Below are 14,453 nucleotides of genomic sequence, written 5' to 3' on the forward strand. Positions count from 1 at the left end.
GGTTTACCGTGGGGTAAAATTTCGATTGTGAAGAATTTGGCGCTGCATTTTTAAAAAAAGTGAGCGCATGCGCCTTGGAAAAGAGCCAAGTTTAGATTTAGGTGCAAGTAACAGCCGTGAGTTTAGTTGACAGTTTTCCAAAAATTTCACATCCACGAAGTTTTTCTTATTTCTCGTGCTATTAAAATTAAGTACGAGAATTAATTAGGACGTTTAGTGAAAATCATGATCAAGTGTTTAGGTATGTCCAAAACTAAAGGTCTATTATGTGCTTGTAACATCTGCACATCATCCTCATTTTTAGTTTTATTGCATTTGTAACTTCAATGTCGTTCGTTCGTATGTGATTTAGTCCTTGTAATGGAAGTTCGTGTACATTCCTTTGTGTGTTTACGTTTATTTCTTCATAGTTTGTAAGAAAATTTCATTATTTTTAGATCTTGAATCAGTTCTTAATGCAGAACCAATTAACAGTTACTAGAATTGTTGATTTTTGCGCAGATATCAAGCAATCTGCTATCAATATCAATCTGTCAGTATTTCTTAATTTCATACAAAATTACACCATGTTACATTTTAGTCAGACATCAAAGTATCAGAGCACATTGAAGAGAAAAGGTAATGAGTGTCACTGGTAAGTGGGTGTGCTGTGAACGCATCGTCTATGGCAGATCCAGCTAACACACCCGCTGCTGACAGCACGAGCCGCCGAAAGCGTGCGTTGCCTGTGCAGCCACGTACGGAAGCCAAACGTCTTCGCACGTCCACACAAGAAGCTCGCGCTTCTCAAAGTTTCTCTTCTCAAAACACACCTAAGCAATCCCAGGTAGTTGCGCTGATCATTAATCACAAATTAACCCTTGGCAATTTTAGATTAAAAGCCGCTCGAGGAGTAGCAGGCGTAGATCAAAATTGGTTGATGATCAAACCTCGTCGTCTCAATCCCAAGTACCAGACATATCGGCGAACAAACCTAGCTCTATTCCAGTCTTGAAAAATCGCCGTTCCATCAAACAAAAGGAAAAACGCAAACCCGAACAGAAAGGTGATTCACAAAGAGACTCGTCATCAGATAAACATTTAAAAACAACCAAGCGCCAGTCTCTAAATAATCTTAAAGCAAGTACAACCTCCGTGGCAAGTGTAGAAAGTAACAGTACTACATCGTCCACTTCGAGACACCGTAGTAACAAAAACTTGCGAGCTTCAGAACCGAGCACCAGCACCAGCAAGATCAGTGATAAAAATAGTGTTAAAACAAAAGTTAAAAATAAAACCAAATTAGACACTAAAATTAAAAAGGAGCCTAAAAGTAGTAAACGCATATCGGAAAATTTACGGTCGAAGAGTGCAAAAACGGAGGCGAGCTGCTCGAGTTTAAACGCGACATATCCAAGTTCAACCCACAGATATCCGTCGGCGCAACGAAGAATAACTGTGGATCAATCTGTGCCTCTTCAGTTGATACGTAAGTCGGGCGAAAAACGTAGAACGCGCGAATCCAAAGAGCTGGGGGTTAGTAATAGTCAACCGGTCGCGCGGGAGGAGAACGAGCCTTCTCGCCTCTCCCGCGGTGGAGCTGTGTTGCGACGCAGCACGAGAAATAAGGGTAGGTTTTGTCGGGTTTGCGGAGGGGCATTGCTAATTTTCAATCGTTTTAGGGCACGGCGCAACAACGGGTTCCTGTGCGAGCTCGAGTGGTGCGAGTGGCAGCGGCAGTAGCTCCAGAAGAGCGACCCGCCAACATAAGGTGGGGGCCGCGGCCCCTGCACCACTCTCTACGTCGGCATCTCATACGGCCACAATGGCCGCCGATCAACCGGAAATGCCTAACAATAGCTTATCAGGTAATTATCTCAAACATTCGATTAAATTGTGATTCATTGCTTTGTGGTTTTGTGATTGTTTTATTTATTTCACTCAAGAAAATGTTGATAAAGTTTTAGCGATGATTATGAATGAATCAGGCAACTCAAATGCAAGTTGTGACAAAGCTTTGCTCTAATTGAGGCTCCATATTATTTTCCTCACTTGTTGACATAGCATTATTAAATGGTAAAAGAATTACGCAATTACAAACAATTCCAAAAGGAAAAAAAACACTGAGAGACAAATTCAAATACAATAACCATGTTTGTGCTTATTCGTAAATAACCCCCCATATTTATACACTTAATAAATTGAAATATTTTCATATACAGGGTGGTGTTTCTGTTGCAAAATTGTCGGATTTGTTGGAAGTTGAAGGCAGTCAAGAAAAGATTACTTTACCTACTTTGTTATTATTTAATCTCAGAGGCACTGTCCTGATTTGGTCCCTGTGCTGCAGTCCCGAATGGGAAATAGCAGATAACATTTTGTACACCGACCATCCATTTAATGTGTAAATTCTCGGAAATCAACGAAATATCCTTGGACATCATGGAATATCCTTGAATACCTGTGCCGTGGATATCTGATATTTCTTTGGAAAGCTGCTGATTTCCTTTAGAATCTACAGATATACACGTAAATGCATTGCAAAGCTTGTAACCAATGGGTAGTGTTGTAAAATTCACGTAATTTATTATCATTGTGAATATTTGAGAATTTATGGTAATATTCATCCTTTACAAAATATAATAATTATACTTACTATGCTATACTAATTACAATGCACAAAAGACCGAATAAATCTTTTAATAAAGTTATGTTTTTTGTTTTAAAACAATAAAACTCTTAAATTATTTATTTAATATACTTTAAAAAAAACTTTTTAGTCTCCGTTCATATGCCAAATCAAAGCTTTAAAAATTCAGACAAATTAAAGAAAACTCACTCAAAAATTCAAAAATAAGAACCAAGATTCAAAAGCTCACAATGTAAGTACGTCAATGCAATGACAAATCTTATCTTGCTCTCTTTCTCATTATACCGCTAAGGCAAAAAGTTCATGATCTTTTTTGCTGGGAAAACGGCGAAACATATTGTCTTAAAAATATCAAAGATCTTAAAAACCCTCTATTTTTTTGATAATCGCGCACAAGATATACAGGATGTTACCTTAGGAAAAACTTTTATCCACGGGAATATTGAAAAACGGTTTTTAGGTACATTTTCGTCTCCGTTTCCAAAAAACTTTCCTTGCGTTTGGCCGTTTTCACGGATCTTAGTACACAGGGTGTTTCGCGCAAACCGTTACCCAAAAGTATTCAGGTGCTCATTGAGAATTTATCTGAAAGTTTATACCAACATAGTTTTTCATGATCTATCGAAAGAAAATATTAACATGATCATTTCGCATGTTGATTTTACCGGATGTGGATAGCAACTTGTTTTAAATAGAACATCCTATATTTTAATACATTTTCAAAATCTGCGTCGATTGATACCACATTTCCCTATATCCATCATTGAAGGTTTAAGAGTTATTCTAGATTTATCAAAATTTTTGACGTTTGACTGCCTTCTTTGGACTGTGTACAGGGTGGTTCAAATTTGTGACTCACCACGTTAACCACGTTAAATGGGGGCAAAGTTGCCCCTTTTTGTGCTTAAAAAAAAAGCATTTGACATTTTTGAAAATATCTGAGCTAGGTATCACTGAAAAACTAAAAATGTCAAACGAGATGTCAAATTTCGTTTTTATTTTCTCTATGTTATACGGTGTAAATTGAACGGTTCCTTATAATCTTATAATGGCCCAATTATTTTCAGAAAATACTCTGTCGATTACCAACTTCTTATTTGCGTTTCTCATTTTTTACATTGATCATAGTCTGTACCTGTCTGGATCAAAATGACAAATTAATACTGTCCAAAATATTCTACAAAAATGAAGTTTAAAAATTAACGAGAGCAGAATAATTAAATTTTGGGGAAAAGGCTATGGATATTTTTGATATGCTCTTTGACTTTAATGATTTGCTTGCGTGCATAGGTATATTAATGTTCAGGAATTTACATTCTCTATTTTTTTCAACAGAAGAATTGCCGTCACCTCAAGAAGCTGCACAAGCTTTAGCCAGCGGTGGACCTTCCGGTCCAGGGGCAGACTCTGAAAGTGATGACAGCGAGGTTGGCCGTTTACAAGCTTTACTTGAAGCGCGCGGTTTACCGCCACATCTTTTCGGCGCGCTCGGCCCTCGCATGCAGCACATCTTACATCGAAGTATGGGCGCAAACAGCTGTAAGTATTTTTTTGAGATAGTCGTGGACAATTCTTATAGTGCTTAGTTTTTTCAGCTGTAACCAAGGCGCAGCAATTACTGCAGGGATTGCAAGCGTCGGGAGATGAAGGTCAGCAATTACAGGCGGTAATTGAAATGTGCCAGCTGTTGGTGATGGGGAATGAAGATACACTTACTGGATTTCCGATTAAGCAAGTCGTACCTGCACTAATCAGCTTGTTACAGGTGGAACACAACTTTGATATGGTAAGCCACATTGGAAAGTTTCTGAGCCCCATAAATATTAAAATTGTTAGATGAATCACGCTTGTCGCGCACTTACTTACATGATGGAAGCACTGCCTCGGTCTTCAGCAGTTGTCGTCGATGCGGTACCCGTATTTCTAGAAAAACTCCAAGTTATTCAATGCATGGACGTTGCCGAACAGTCTCTAACGGCTTTAGATATGCTATCACGTCGTCATTCCAAAGCGATTTTGCAAGCTGTAAGTTCAAAGTAAGTCCCGGATGATTTTAACGCCTTGTTTTCCAGAGGGGAGTGCAAGCGTGCCTCATGTACCTAGATTTCTTCTCCATCAACGCACAACGCAACGCATTATCCATCACGGCAAATTGCTGCCTAAATTTAACGTTGGAGGAATTCCAGTTTGTCGGCGAATCACTATCACTTCTCGCCAACCGACTTACGCAGCAGGATAAGAAAAGTGTCGAATCGGTTTGTTTGGCTTTTTCTAGACTCGTCGACAGTTTCCAATCGGAACCTTCCAAGCTGCAAGAGATCGCGGGAACCGATTTACTTACAAACTTACAACAGCTTCTTGTGGTGACGCCCCCAGTCATAAGCACCAACACGTTTATTTCTGTATTGCGTATGCTGTCGATAATGTGCGCTAGCTGTCCAGATTTAGCATTTATACTCCTCAAGCAGAACATAGCGGAGACCCTTTTGTATTTGTTGACTGGGTCAGTGGAAATCAATCAAGATGAAGTTGAACTAGTGTCCAGGTAATATTTTTAACACGAGGAATTAGAATTTTTTAGAAAATGGTACTCTCAACATGACCTTTTACACATCTGGCATTGACCAATAATGTGTTTCCATTATAACGGTCCAATTATTAGTTAAGTTCCGCGCATGCGCAGGCATGGTCTTTAACGCGCAAACTCGCTTGTTCAAATGATCACTAATTTTATTTTTGTTGTTTTGTCATGTGATGTTTTTTTAGTAACTTTTTAAACCCCTCCCCCCTGATGATACACGTGGTGAAGTTTAACACGCACCCCCCCCCTCTCCCACCCAGAATCACGTGCATCTTGATCTACATGCCAGTGTCCCTAGCCATCATAGTTACCTAACCGTATTATATCAATACATTTTTTGTAGACTTCTTTATTTACTCATCAGGCAACCACAAGAACTCTACGAAATAACATCTTTAATTGGAGAGCTTATGCCGAAATTACCGGCCGATGGTATCTTTGCTGTTGACATTCTACTTGAACGTCCATCAATTGTAAATAAGGAACAGCCCGCTTGGCAGTGGAGGGACGATCGTGGGACATGGCATCCGTACAGCACCGTCGATAGTCGCACGATCGAAACTGCGCACATCAGTGGCGACGACGAAGTCAGTTTACATACACTGGGTCGCACCTACACCATCGACTTCCATTCAATGCAGCAAATTAACGAAGATACCGGTACGTCGAGGCCTGTCCAACGACGTTTTACACCCACAAGCATCGTCTCCGATACTTCCCAAAGTGGCAGTCAAGTAAACGGGGAAGCGCACGTCGCCTGCTTAAGGGAAGAAAATGGATTGGCCGCATCTTTCATTCGCTCCTTATTTTCCGTTCTCTACGAGGTCTATTCGTCCAGCGCCGGTCCGGCGGTTCGTTGTAAATGCCTTAAAGCCCTCCTGCGCATGGTTTACTATGCGTCTCCCGAATTATTGAAAGAGGTCCTAAAGAATCAAATAGTTAGTAGTCACATTGCCGGTATGATGGCCTCAAGTGATCTTAGAATAGTAGTCGGCGCTTTGCAAATGGCCGAAATTTTAATGAACAAGTTACCAGAGGTTTTTGGTGTGCATTTTCGAAGAGAAGGTGTCATGCATCAAATCACTCAACTCGCCGATCCCGAGGTGCCATTGGGCGTCAGCCCGCCAAAGTCTTCGAACTTAAGTACAACATATTTTTCGTCGATGACCCTGAATGAATCGCAACCCGGTCCTTCGCAAGCTTCGGGGAGTAGTATTGCAACTACGAATGGAAATGCGACAATCACTCCAGCTGGTACACCAACAGGACAGATTGTTTTTACGTCGACTTCAGATGGTGTTAGGGTAAGTAGTTTGTTCGGGATATGTAAATTTGTGGTACCACTACATACATATCAAATATGTAATACATTTGTGATTTCTACTGTATCATACAAATTGTATGCTCTGTAGTCCGGTCAAAATAGACATACTTCGCATTTTTTTTAACTTGGTTTCCCCGGTAGGCCTACTCTACAATGTGTTATGACGGAGATTTATGGGAAAATGCTGTATTTACGGCATGATTTTGTAACAGTCTCAGTCAAGAGATGTATTTTCGACATTATTATTATTATGACCCATTCATTTATGCACAAGAAAAAATTATTTATGAAAAAGTTTACGATTGTCAATTACCACCAAGGGCTCTTTTCACTACCTTATCCTCATATACCGACCACCCTTTGTATGTACAGCAAAAATATCACAAAATGCAGATACGAAAAGGATTTTTATTTTACAACATTGTATTCTAAAAATTTAAGTAACCCAAAAATTTATTGATATTCAGAGAATAAGTATAGTCAAAATACCAGTACTCCAACATATTTGGTTGTTTGTTAATACTTTTAATTCGCTGTAAAGGTTCGCTCTCCAAGTCCATCACATGTTCGTCTTAGCGACGTCTTAAAAAGAAAGCGAGGTAATAAACGTTCGGGTGGAAGTCGGCCCAAGGCACGACACGAGGATCTCCCACTGTCACCTTCCCTAATGCAAGATCTCTTTACAAAAGCGGCATCTTTGGGCAACGCAACACCAAGGTATGTCAGTGATCAAGACAAAATAAAAGTCCAAATAGCGCAATAGTACGCGTAAATAATGATTACTTTTTTAAGCAATTCTCGTCTACGTTACTCGGGGTCAAGTTCGAAAACCACCAGTTTTCTGTCGAGTTTGAATCCGGTACGTTGGGGCAGAAGTATGAATTCGTCTTCCCACGATCGCTACTCCAAAGATTCGCTTAGTAGTTGCCTTGGAAAGTCTGTGTCGAATTCTAATCTTACGGCTGGTAGTCGCGAAAAGACGCGAACGTGGATTAGAGAGCAGGTTGGATAACGTTTCAAATTTTCACTTTGGCATTTACGCGTTTATTTTTTCAGGCTTCAAAATTCATAAGTTCTTATTCCTCGAACGAAGTGTCTGGGTCACCGCATCCGGCAATGAATGTGCTCTCGTGTCTGACGGCTTCAATTCAAAAGTTATCGACGATCGACTGCAGACTAGCCTTAGAAGAGTTGCGTGAAATTCTAATCGAGTCTGATATTTCTCCATTTGAAGTTAACCATTCGGGCCTTATTAAAGCTTTATTAAATTATTTAGCCGACATAGAAGGACCATTCGACCGTGATCAACGATTACGAATTTTTTTAAATGTGTTTGCCGCGTTACCATTAGATGCCAGTGCGATCGACGTAACAGACATTAATTCGGCCTGGATGGGCGCGCTCGTGATGAAATTAAGTGGTTGTGTATCTCAACTTGAACAATTTCCGGTTAAAGTGCACGATTTACCCGCAAATTCGGGAGCGGGGCGTGGCGGAACTAGTGCTCTTAAGTTTTTCAATACGCATCAGTTGAAAGTAAGTCGCCGTCTCGCGATTTTACTCTTTTTAACATTTCTAATTACAGTGTAATCTTCAACGCCATCCTGATTGTACAAATTTGAAGCAGTGGAAGGGGGGCACTGTTAAAATAGACCCCCTCGCATTAGTGCAAGCAATAGAACGTTATTTAGTTGTTCGAGGTTATGGTAGGATAAGAGACAAAGATAGCGCCGATAGCGATGAGGCGGACACCGATACCGATATTGATGATACAGTCGCAGCTATCGTTATTTCGCAGTCGGGGGCCAAGCATAAACTGCAATTTCTTATCGGTAATCACATTTTGCCATATAATATGACTGTTTATCAGGCTATACGACAATATAGCAATAGCGGCAACGATCAAAGCGAAACGGACACCGATAATGAAACTCCTTTAGGTAAGTTGTTAATTATTTTCTATTGAGGTGGTTAAATAGTATGGTTTTCCGCAAAAAAGGTTGATGTGGTCGATTCCACAAAAGCGCGTGTAGTGAAGGCTTAACTACCTATATAAATACATGTCACGGATTATGTGGTTCAATTTATTAATCAAAACTTAATTTGGGCAGAATTATGACAAGAAGCATTGGAAACGTTGTTCTCCGATAAAGTGGCAAAATTTACTTATACCATCAAGATCAAAATTGATACGTTACCTGAATTATACTTTTAAATCAATAAATACAATCAAATGCAGGTAATACGTCATCTGGTTTATTTATGATGCAAGCGTTATAGGCTACAATTTAACAAAATAAACACTTCCATGCAATTTTCCTAACTGAAAAACAGAGTTTTTCTCGTTTAATTGCTAGCCAACAGGTTTTCATTAATCAACCTCTTGTGCAATTATAAGTGATAAATGGAACTATAATTTATCCCAAAGTCTTACACGCAAACGATATCAACAATTGTTCAGAGAAACGCAAACGCAATTCAATTTATTAAGTATGTACAGAGTTTAAAGAAACGTACCTTTATCCTCAACTGGCTGGTCTGATGTGACACTTGAGCGTGCAGGTAAACGACTCAGGTTTCCACAATTATGGATAGGTATGAAGACGAAAGCATTATTTTGACAATGACAACAAAGGCATTCTAATACACACATCTGTTTTTTTTAGCGTAACACAACGAAGTTGAGGTAACGCTTATGTTATTCCGTCGTCTGTCTATCTGTCTGTTCCATCGAGATCTCGTCCCCTGGACCACCTAGAGACTACAGGTTTTCGGTCATTTGTAGTTGCAAAGGTCTATATTTTCCCGTCACTCATCATTTACATACTTTTCATATATGATGGCTGATTTTCAAAGATGGTGGGATACGCGTCTTCGGCAAGTTTAATCTGGTCTCGTGGAACTGTTAATACTGCATCATCTTATCTAGTCATCTTGTCTACCCGGATCATGAAAATGTCGGAGAAATGCTTTATACAAACCCTGGAGTAACTAGTAATTTCAAAATTGTCCCGGTGAATACATCTTGACCACTTTTTGTGATCGTCTTCATTTTTCGGAAAACGAAAAACCGCAAGGAACCTTGTCTCTTGAACTATAATTGCTTTTGCAACCAGGGACGCAGCACGTATTTGGCATTTTCTTACTTATTCTGTTCGAATACAGTTAATTTAAGTGTACAACATTAAACTACTTGGAATTAATTACATTAAAAGTCGATATGACGGCCGCCGTCAGTTGTGACGTCAACGCAATAGTGGGGATGAGTGTCACGGCTAGTTCTATCGGTAGGCTACGGCTTGGCGCACCATTTGAACAATACCTCTACTTACATTTTATCTGCTTTGCATTTCATTGTAATGTTTTTGTGCGACCTTGCATTTGTGTATGTAATATTATATACTCAAATAAACCTAAATTTCGCCGACAGATACACAATAGTATATTATATACCGCGGGACTGAAGTAGTACTTTTAATCCCGAAGGTAAGCCCGACCGAAGGGAGGGCCATAATTTACCTGAGGGATTAAGACCATTACTTCAGTCGCAAGGTATATACGATATTTTTCGTACTTCCGAAACTGAAACACTTAATATGTATGGAGTTAGAGAACGCGTTCTTTCAAAAAATCGCTGCTCAACAAGTTACCATAGGAACTGTCATTGCTAGTGTCATAATTTTGGTGGTGGGTGACAAAGGTGTATTTGATATTGATAAAAAGCAACCAAAGTAGGTAAAGAATTGATACCACCGAAATCCAAAAACTATATGAACAGCAGTACGATGCGTTTAAGAAGTAGTGCCGCATACAAAATGTGGAAGAACCTACTGAAATTGCTTTGTTAGTAATTTCATCCTTCCGGGATTTTCGTAAAATTTAATCCCGACGGGACAAAATGTGACACTTCAGTACTTGTCATAATGGAGTGAAGTTGTCACTTTAGTCTCGGAAGTACGAAAATAATAGTGCGTTTCCGTAACCTCTTCCCTATGCATTTCTATACGCGCGCCGGAGTTTGTATCGTGATTGACGTCATACGGCGTGGGGAAAGGGGACACGATGCGCGTTGCGATACCGTTTTTATTATACCATGACTAACGATAAATTCAAATGATTTTGTGAATGTTAAGATGTGAAATTCTTTTGCAAAAGGTGGGGACAAATTTTTATTGTTTTATGTTGTTCCTTTAGAATAGCTTTATGGTCCTAAGGGAGGGATCTAAGATGAATTTTAGTTTAGCTGTTGGAAAACGGCTACTATGTGTGAGCGCATTCGCAAATTCGTTTTTTATGGTAAACGAGCCACTGGTCGTTCATTCGGTTTCGGCATTTTGGCTGCTATATTCTGACCACTAATTTCTCAATACCATATTAGATTAAGAAGACGATGATTCTGAATATGAGTTTTAAATATGCAATATAATTTGCATTGGGGCAATGTACCCTTAAGATCACCTTGCATGGGGGCACTGGCTCCGTTGCCCCCATAAGTCGCCGCCCCTTATTCCGTTTACACTTTTCGCAGTGCCAATTTGAAATGAAATAGCGTATTGTGATCAATATTTAAAATTCAAAGATAAATAAAAATGTTTCAAAACCCACTCGTGGGTGTTGCAGCGCAACACACCTGTAAATGATGACTAAACGGCAATATATAGCAGCTATCAATAAGCGAAAAGCCGAAGTCTCTAGGTGGCCCAAGGGCCGACATTTCGATGGAACGGATAGACAACAGACAGACGATGGAAAATCGAGCACATATGCGTTACCTCAACGTCGTTGTGTTATAGCGTTATGAGAAAATCAAGAGTAGATAGGTACTGAAGATACAAAGTAACAAGTGAATCTACATAACAAACAGTTTTGTACCAATTTACACTGAAATTAAGTACCCTCGTAAATACCTATTAGATACATCATCTTTATAGTCCATGGAAAACGCGTGTTACGCATGATCTCTGTAATTGTCTATCTGTCTGTCTGTCTGTCTGTCACAACCACAACATCTATACATTTGGTCCTAGCGATTAAAAAGTAGTGATACAAAATTAGCTGCTTACGGCACAAATTAGTACAAAATGAGTACAAAACTATGGCAAGAAAATTTGTATGAATTTTTGTATTCGGGGTTGTACCGTTAAGTTACACCTCCAAAATTAATTTGATAGTAGCGGTTGAAGGGTAATGGTACAGATTTTTTTGCTTACGGTACAAATTAGTACAAAATCAGTACAAAATTATAGCACACAAAATTTTAAGAATCTATATACTTGGGGGCGTAGCATTAATTTGCAACCCCAATGTAGATTTGGTCCTTGTGTTTAAAAGGTAGCGGTACATAATTTGGTATGCGCGGTACAAATAAGTACAAAATTAGTACAAAATTATAGCACACAAAATTTTAAGAATCTATATACTTGGGGGCGTAGCATTAATTTGCAACCCCAATGTAGATTTGGTCCTTGTGTTTAAAAGGTAGCGGTACATAATTTGGTATGCGCGGTACAAATAAGTACAAAATTAGTACAAAATAACGGTATTAATATATTGGCTAATCTTAATGGCGGGGGATACAACTTAATGAACTTAATGTTTTCATCACAATAATTTTTGTTTCAGGAAATGCTGGCATATGGGTGCAAACACATACTATTTATTATAAACCAATCAAAGAAGATGCCTCTATAACACACAAAACAAGTAGCGGCAGTAATTCGAGTCATTCAAGTAGGAAGGGTAAAGGTTCTAGTAGTAAGAGCACGTCGCGTCGTAAAGACGAATTGTGGAACGGTAGCGTTAATATCACTACTCTCCTGCGCTTTAGTATTAAACGTTTATTATTTCAGAGGGAGTAACTCCCCCACAGCAATCGCCGATAACCCCATTTTTGAAAACTAAGTTACCTGAATCTGTAGATATTCAAGACGCATCCTTAGAAGTTTTATGTTTACTGCGCATTTTAAACGCTTTAAATTTGTACTGGAACTATTTATATCCGAGCATCGAATATAGGCCGATATTGCCCGCAGTCGACTTTTTGAACAGTAAAATTGCCGCTAAGGCGAGTAGGCAATTGCAAGATCCCTTAGTAATTATGACGGGCAATCTTCCAAGTTGGCTTCAACAAATCGCCTCCGTTTGTCCATTTTTGTTCCCATTTGAAACCCGGCAATTACTATTCTACGTAACCTCATTTGATAGAGATCGTGCCTTGCAACGTTTACTAGATATGTCGCCCGAACTAACCTCGGCCGATTCACAAGAACGTGTGACCCCGCGATTAGATCGTAGAAAACGTACAATTTCACGCGATGACATCCTTAAACAAGCCGAACAGGTGATTCAAGATCTGGCCAGTTCGAAAGCACTCTTGGAAGTGCAATATGAGGATGAGGTCGGTACTGGGTTGGGTCCAACTTTGGAGTTCTACGCCTTAGTTTCGAAGGAATTGCAGCGTGCCGATTTGGAGTTGTGGCACGCACCGGATTCGGCTGGTAACGATTTTGTGCATCAAGCCATGGGTCTTTTCCCCGCACCGATCGGAAGAGGTGCGAAGGTTGGACAGATTAGTAAGACAAAAACTAAATTCCGATTCTTGGGCAAGTTTATGGCCAAGGCGGTTATGGATTCACGAATGGTACAGTTTCATCTTAAGCTTCATACGGGTGCTTACATTTAAACTTTCAGTTGGATTTGCCTTTCTCGTTAACATTCTACAGGTGGTTGCTAGGACAAGAACATTGCCTCACAACAGCCGATTTAGTTCACTTATCGCCCACTATGCATAAAACTTTGAGGAAGATGCAGCACATTGTTCGAAGACGTGATGCGATATTGAATGATCCAGATTTGTCGACTGTCGATAAAACTGAAGAGGTAATTATTGTCCCTATTCCAATAAAGACTTATGCTTTATTGTAGATTGAGAAGCTGGAGTTTGATGGTTGCCCCATTGAAGATCTCAACTTAGATTTTGTACTCCCCGGCTATAACATTGATTTAATGAAAAATGGAAAATCCACTCAAATGTCGATACATAACATGCACTTATATTCAAATCTCGTCACTCATTGGTTCCTGTTTGAAGGGGTCAGCCGACAAATGGAAGCGTTAAGAGAAGGCTTTGAATCAGTTTTCCCTCTACAGAGCTTGAAAATGTTCCATCCAGAAGAATTGGAGGCCGTATTCTGCGGTAATCCCCGTGATACACTTTCAGGATGGGACGTTAAGACACTAATGGACTGTTGCAAACCGGACCACGGTTACACGGCAGATTCGAAAGCAATTAAATTTTTGTTTGAAGTACTCAGTTCCTATAATCGCGACGAACAGCGCTTGTTTATACAATTTTTAACTGGCACACCTCGTCTACCTGTCGGAGGTACGTCTGTCTACGGTAACCGCATTTACTTCAGGTTCAGTTTTTCAGGTTTTAAAGCCCTTTCTCCGCCACTGACAGTAGTACGAAGAACGTTAGAACCAAACCAAAACGCAGATGATTTTCTCCCATCTGTGATGACCTGTGTAAACTATCTTAAACTTCCGGACTACTCCAGTAAAGAAGTACTGAGGGAGAAATTAAGAATTGCCGCATCGGAAGGTCAACACTCCTTCCACCTCTCTTAAAAGACTTAACAAAAAGTGATTACGAACTAATAAAGTAGTGTATATTATAATTACGAACGATGTTGAAAACCATCTAAAACTTGTGTACTCATTACTGATTGTACATACAATCATTTCTCTACTGTCTTTTTTAATAAGATGTTAGCCAGCCCCTCCTTTAATTATTTTGTTTTAAAGCATACAGGTGGCATTGTATGAGAAATCAACTGAAGTCTTGACTTGAGCCTTATTACATAATATCGTGTAAAAATTGTTTTTGTTCTTAGTTTTAGGATTACTCTTAATTTGGA

At 39.5% G+C, this 14,453-nt stretch overlaps 1 protein-coding gene across 2 annotated transcripts; it reads left to right on the top strand.

Moving 5' to 3' along the window:
- The first annotated feature begins 87 nt into the window (after positions 1-87).
- LOC116170217 (E3 ubiquitin-protein ligase TRIP12-like) lies at positions 88-14,285 on the top strand. 2 transcript variants are annotated; one of them, XM_031486448.1, is made up of 18 exons: positions 88-241; positions 581-826; positions 874-1,609; positions 1,662-1,847; positions 3,965-4,168; positions 4,216-4,415; positions 4,466-4,654; positions 4,702-5,174; positions 5,575-6,514; positions 7,076-7,251; positions 7,327-7,537; positions 7,591-8,070; positions 8,120-8,474; positions 12,157-12,327; positions 12,384-13,174; positions 13,225-13,413; positions 13,459-13,918; positions 13,967-14,285. In XM_031486448.1, exons 2-18 carry the CDS (start codon positions 665-667, stop codon positions 14,161-14,163), a joined length of 6,120 nt encoding a protein of 2,039 aa, XP_031342308.1. In that variant the 5' UTR covers positions 88-241; positions 581-664; the 3' UTR covers positions 14,164-14,285. The 2 variants fall into 2 exon arrangements, with proteins under 2 accessions (XP_031342308.1, XP_031342309.1); XM_031486449.1 differs by having other exon boundaries at positions 4,225-4,415.
- The last annotated feature ends 168 nt before the right edge of the window (positions 14,286-14,453 follow it).

This window comes from Photinus pyralis, unplaced genomic scaffold (assembly GCF_008802855.1).
Source record: "Photinus pyralis isolate 1611_PpyrPB1 unplaced genomic scaffold, Ppyr1.3 Ppyr1.4_LG5, whole genome shotgun sequence".
Taxonomy (NCBI): Eukaryota; Metazoa; Arthropoda; class Insecta; order Coleoptera; family Lampyridae; genus Photinus; species Photinus pyralis.

Coding starts and splice junctions, on each gene's coding strand:
- LOC116170217 (XM_031486448.1), top strand. CDS start 665: ATGGCAGATCCAGCTAACACACCCGCTGCTGACAGCACGAGCCGCCGA. Junction 12,328..12,383: donor TAAAGACGAATTGTGGAACG/GTAGCGTTAATA, acceptor TTATTATTTCAG/AGGGAGTAACTCCCCCACAG. Junction 13,414..13,458: donor CTGTCGATAAAACTGAAGAG/GTAATTATTGTC, acceptor GCTTTATTGTAG/ATTGAGAAGCTGGAGTTTGA.